General features: G+C 52.3%; 1 protein-coding gene across 4 annotated transcripts in view; it reads left to right on the top strand.

Moving 5' to 3' along the window:
• SMTNL2 (smoothelin-like 2) overlaps window positions 1-3,343 on the top strand; it is a 20,906-nt gene extending 17,563 nt beyond the window's left edge. For all 4 annotated transcript variants that reach the window (XM_015562441.1, XM_006761476.2, XM_015562442.1 and 1 more), the window contains one exon: window positions 2,419-3,343. In XM_015562441.1, the coding sequence (XP_015417927.1) occupies window positions 2,419-2,545 (127 nt within the window). In that variant the 3' untranslated portion in view covers window positions 2,546-3,343. The remainder of the gene's footprint in view (window positions 1-2,418) is intronic.
• The last annotated feature ends 2,455 nt before the right edge of the window (window positions 3,344-5,798 follow it).

Below are 5,798 nucleotides of genomic sequence, written 5' to 3'. Positions count from 1 at the left end.
AAACGAAGGGAAACCTCTCATGGCAGTGCCACCTGTAGAGGGATCCGCACTGTCCTCCTCGGATTCCAGGGCCCCTTTCCTGGACCTGGCGGTGGGCGGGCCAGGCAGGGCCTTCAGAGGGATGGCTGGTGCTTCTGATGGGGGTGTTTGGAGAATGGAATTTCAGTTCTCTTCCACGGCCGAGGTCCCGGGTTCTAATGCTGCCCACATTTAATAGGGGGCTGCTGAGGCCACGCTGTTGGTGGTGATGCCCTGGGCACACAGGCGGCGTCCGCTCACACACACCTGAGGTCTTCTGGCAGCCGCCCCGGGAGGGAGGGAGGAGGGGAGGTGCTCTCCTGGGCTGCAGGTGAGGAGGAGGGCGCCAGATGCTACACGATAGCTCAGGAAGGTGAACTCAGGTCCCCGGAGAACCCTCGGGAGAACTCCGATTTTCAGACCTTGACCGTGGACAAAGCACCTTTGCATGCCTGCCCTTGTCAGAGCGCCGACTTTCCTGACACTGAGCCCTGTCTGGCCCGACCTGGGGAGCAAGGGTGCCCGCTCATTGGGCCAAACCACTCGCCACCCCACAAAGCTGTGGGATTCTCTTACAGGCTGCCCGCTCCAAACCGAGGGGGGAGGCGGCAACGGGATCTGGGACAGTTGTCTCCATTTCGCCTTGACATTTGGTTTCTGATAGGAGGCCTGGCGTCTGGCCAGCACCACGAAGCAGGGCCCTGTGCTAATGTCATGGGCCGTGTCTCTGGAGCACGCAGGCCCAGGGTCAGTGGGGACCAGTAGAAAGTGCTGCGTGAGCCACGGGAACGGGGCCGCAGCTCTGGGGTACAAGGCACATGAAGACACACGACCTCCCAAAAAGGAGCAGGGCTGGGGGGAGCCCACTGGGAGGGGGAGCAGAGGCAGGAGGGTGATTTTCTGCTGTTTCTTGAAGCTCTTTCCATGTGCCAGACACTGTTCCATCTTGTTTGCGTGGATTAGCTCACTGATCCTCACACCACCCTGTGAAGTGGCTGTTATTCCAGATGGGGAAACTGAGGCTCAGAGCATTTAAGTCTCTTGCCCCAAGTCCGATGGCTAGTAAGGACGGAGGTGGGATGGGAACCCTGACAGCCGTGCAGTTAGTGATGTGGGTGAGGAAGACCGGGGACCCCTGGGACTGCAGAAGGGCACACAGATGTTGAAGGAAGGACACTGATGGCTGGACCAAGTGCAATTGTCTTTGCCCTTTTGGGTCTGCCTGGCGCCGCTGGGCCAGCCCCACCTGGTGCCCCGGGGAGGCGTCACTCGGCATCACAGAAGACGTCATTTAAAGACTCAGTGCTGAGGTGCGTAGCGGTCGTCCCTGAACTATGGGTTCTCACTGTCCTACCTCCATGGAGCCGAGGCCTGCAGCCGCCTCCCAGCTGGGATGGCGGAGGGAACAGCTTCCGTTACATCCAGCGAAAGGCGCCAGTTCCCACACGCGTCTGTGCCAGTGGCCAAAATTAAACCAGTGTCTCCCGTTGCATGAGGCACAGGGCCTGGGGGGAGGGGAGGCAAGGTGATTTTAGGCAATGTTTTAAGCTTTGAGTGGTAACCCATCAGTAGGTGGTAAACTCAATGCAGTGGCTCATCACCAGCATTAAAAAAAAAGAGGCGGGGGAGAAATAAAGGTGAAATATTATAGAGAAAATATGGGTAGTGGGGTATTTTTGTGAAATGTTATTTCCACATATATGTGTGTGTGGAATCATGATGAAAAATCTCTTTCTAACCATGGATCACAGTTAGAAAAAGTTTAGAATCGCTGTTTCAGGAGGCATAGGGGTGATTTGTTTTTACTTTATTCTTTCGACAGCAGGCCCTTGAATAATGTTTCATTCAACGTCGTTTGGTTATAACGTTGATGAGATGATGTAGAGCAAGCATGTCAAACTCGTGGCCAGCGGGCCTTGCATGCGGCCCGTTGAGTTTGACATGCCTGGGTAAGGACTCTATAGCAGTTAGCCTTTGGTAAAATTGGTTTCGTTGTACATCCTTTTGCTAAAGTTGCAGAACCTATCCGCATGGTTAAATAAGGACGTTCCCTGCATTTATTTTTATAGTTTATGCTGATTTTCCATATACTGCTGGGATACAGTGAATTTTTTAAGTTAAATTTAGTTTAATTTGACTGAAAATTGATGTAAGTCTACCTAGATGAAAATCTAAGTTGCATGGGTGCTTCCCGAATGTGGGAGTTTGGTAAACGCTGCGTTAGACCAAGTGACTACACAGGTTCTCCTGAGGGGGTTGGAATTCTCTGCTGGGGGGCGAGGGGCGCTTGGGAGCCTTCAGCTCCAGGCTGAGTACCCCTCTCCTGCGGGGCTGACCGCCAGGGGCTGGCGGATGTCGAGGACCGAGGACCTGCGTTCTGATGGGGCTTCTGTGTTTCAGGAACCTGGCCAACTGCGAGCGCCTGATCGAGGTGGAGGACATGATGGTGATGGGCCGCAAGCCGGACCCCATGTGTGTCTTCACTTACGTCCAGTCGCTGTACAACCACCTGCGTCGCTTTGAATGAAGCCCCGTGGGCCTGGAGCACCGCATCGCAACCCCAGGAGGAGCCCCCGGAGCCAGGGCAGGCGAGAAGCCACGTCCTGGTGTGGGCGCTGCGTGCTCCGTGGTGTGTGACCGCGCCCGTCCGCCCAGCTGTGTTACTGATTAAAGCGCCCTGAGCCTGCTCCGACTGCGTTGATCACAGCCAGGGGCTTGAAGGAAAAGGGAAAATTACCAGAGAGAGAGAAATTGGTGCTAAGTAATTATCTTCCTTTAAAAAAAATGCTTGTCTGTAGATCCCCGAATGCTAAATCACAAGTTTCCCTCTGGTGAGTCTGATCCGTTGGTTTCACAGGGTTACGTTGATTACCAAGTGTTTTTTTTATCAAAATACCCAGAGTTTTTTACTTCCTCGCACTATTGTAGTTTCCTTTCCTCCCTCCCTCCCTCTGGGCCAAGGCCAGGAAACAGAGAGGCCGCTTAATCAGCAGCCTGACAAAGAAGACCGAAGTCTTGGGAAGCAAGAGTTTAATCACTCCCAGGTCCTGGGCTACAGATGACCTTCAAGTCACCTTGGCTCTCCAGGGAGATGGGAGGGCTCTCGCCTGGTCCCAGAGGCTCCGGTCCTTCCCGGGAGGCCCCGCAAGTGTTTGGCTAAGAATAGGCTGTCGTGCAGTTAACACTTTGGGGATGGACAGGCCCTTGGTGTAGAGAGGTAGTTTGTATTCACAGCTTTTTTTTAGAGGATTTGCTGCAGATATTTATAAAAAGTAACTCCATCTGTACCGTTGACCGTTTGTACATAAAAGATGTGTCGAACTTCCCTTGGGGTTTGTTCTTTCTTTTGGGGGATGTGGGGCCCATGACTAGGCGGTTCTGCTGACATGCCCCCTTTTCTGTTTCGGTACCTGAATCACTCGCCGAAAGGTTGAAAGTCACATTTGCTCAGCTCAGCCGTGGAAGGAGCATGGACAGAGCGCTCCCCTTGTGGATCCGTGTTGGCTGACAAGCAGGGGTCCACCACAGCAGGTTCTGGGAAGGACCCACCAGCGAAGGAAGCCCATCCAGGAATGCTGGGCTTATTTTCACAGCTGTTTGGTGGCAGGCTTTTTAAATTTAAGAAAAATATTTTTATTGATTTCAGAGAGGAAGGGAGAGGGAGAGAGAGAGGAACATCAGTGATGAGAATCATTGATCAGCTGCCTCCTGCACAAATCCCACTGGGGATCCAGCCTGCAACCCGGGCATGTGCCCTGACCAGGAAAGGAACCCTGAGCTCTTGGTTCATAGGTGAATGCACAACCACTGAGCCACACCGGCCGGGCGGTGGTAGGCTTTTAATAGAACATCTATAGATTCTTTAAAGCCACAGCCATTAGCTTGCTCTTATTCAAGAACCATTTCCACTTGGGTTGGGTTTTAACTTCTTTTTAAGGAACGAATATGTGTCTTCAGCTCAGACAATGGGCTCCAAACACCACACCTGTACGCCTGCTCAGAGTCACGTGGGTTTCTACTATGTTGTGTATTGGGATAGAGCTCTTTTGGGGTGACAGGAGGATTGGGGCGGAGCTTGCCGTGTGGGTGAGCCATGGCTCAGCAGTCTTGTTCAGTCCTTTGGATGCTCCCACAGTGGGGACCACTCCCTTTCCAGCTCTCATCTCCGGAGGCTCAAGAGGGCAATTCCTATTAGCGAAGACCCAGTGCCTGGTCCTGTCATGTTGAAGCTTAGGGTTTCAGGCCCAAAGCCAGTTTGGGAACACGAGGGTTCTATAAAAAGCCCGCCTATGTTACCGAGTACTCACACATGTTACATGCAGCTCTCCCGAATTGCAGACATGGCCTTGCACCTCCGCACATAAAGTGGAGCAGGTCCTGCCAGAATAAGGAACGATTTCTCTTAAACTTGAGGGATCGTGTCCCTCATGTCTCACAATCGGAATAATACAGACTTGATATTTTAAAAGTAGGTTCTGCAAGGTGGTTGTCTGTGGCCTTGGGGGAGGGCTCAGATTTGATGGGCTTTTAACTTGATTACCTCTAGGACAAAGCCCGCGGGTTCCAAGCCATAGGGGAGAAGGGCAGGAAGGCCACATGATCTCAAGATGTTTGGAAACCACTGTATTAGATGACGGTTACACGCAGGTTCCCATTTGTGAAACTCGATTTCAGGTTGCCTTCTACCATGGTATAAACGCTTTCACATCTTCCCCCCCGCCCCCTCCTGAGAGAATCATTTCTCAGAGCTGCTTGTAAGATTCTTCTGCTTTTTCCAGATACATTTCTTCACCTGGATTTTGTTAAAACTTATTAAATCTGCCCAAATTGGCTTGTGTGTTTCCCTGCAGTGAGCGTTTCACCAGAGCCAAGAGGGGTTTTAGCTTTTCTGACGGCTGATGGCTATTTCTCAAGGCAAGCGAGAGCTTAGAGGCACTTTCTGAATGTGATACATGCACGCTGGTTAGAGGAGAACACACAGGCCAGGTGTTTGGGGAACAATTTGTTAGAGCCAACGAGTTTCGCAAATGTGTTAGATGATGAAGAGCTCTCCGCTTTCCCAGTTGCAGTGGTCAGGACGCAGTAACCGGAGGAGGCAGGCACCACAGGCTGCTTTCTGCCACCCCGGGGCTGTATGACTCCAGGCGCAGGGGTGGCAGGCTAGAAACGCTGATTAAGTGGGGCCATTTCTCAACCGTGACAGGTGGCCAGCTCATGCTGATGAATTGATTCTGCTCGGTGAGATGGCCAACTGGTTTCCTCTTTTTCCCCGTCTCCTAGCTCTGCTCTCATATCTACACGGTCATCGATCATTGGCTTCTGCTGAGTGATAAATGTCCCTGGTATGATTATTATCCTTCATCTCTCCTGATTTTAAGATCTGGTGTGGGCCTGCTTTTAGAGCCTTTGATCTCTTATCTCTTGGTTCTTGGACTTGCCTTGATGTCAAGCAGCCCCCCTCTCGACACCCCACCTCCATGCCTTGGGCTGATTCAGGGCTGTCACGTAGGCACCCACACTCTCCGGCTGTTTCTTTCCAGGCTCCTTCATGGTCTCCTTTTCCTCTATCCATCACCCTTATGCTTTCTACATCTCACACTCTATGGTCTGTCTTCTACATCAGGGGTCCATAACCCAGGACTAGTGTGGGCTTTGGGACTCTGGATGCCCGAATTGAGTGTTTTATTCCCCACTTCCCCTCTAAAACGGGCTCCTTCTCCCATGTCAGCCACCTCAGCAGATGGCAGCGTGGCCCCTACCTGTTGTCCGTGCTGGAGACC

The sequence above is a fragment of the Myotis davidii genome, unplaced genomic scaffold, assembly GCF_000327345.1.
Source record: "Myotis davidii unplaced genomic scaffold, ASM32734v1 scaffold638, whole genome shotgun sequence".
NCBI lineage: Eukaryota > Metazoa > Chordata > Mammalia > Chiroptera > Vespertilionidae > Myotis > Myotis davidii.
Note: the sequence above shows the minus strand (reverse complement) of the source record. Positions and strands in the feature narration are given on the sequence as shown.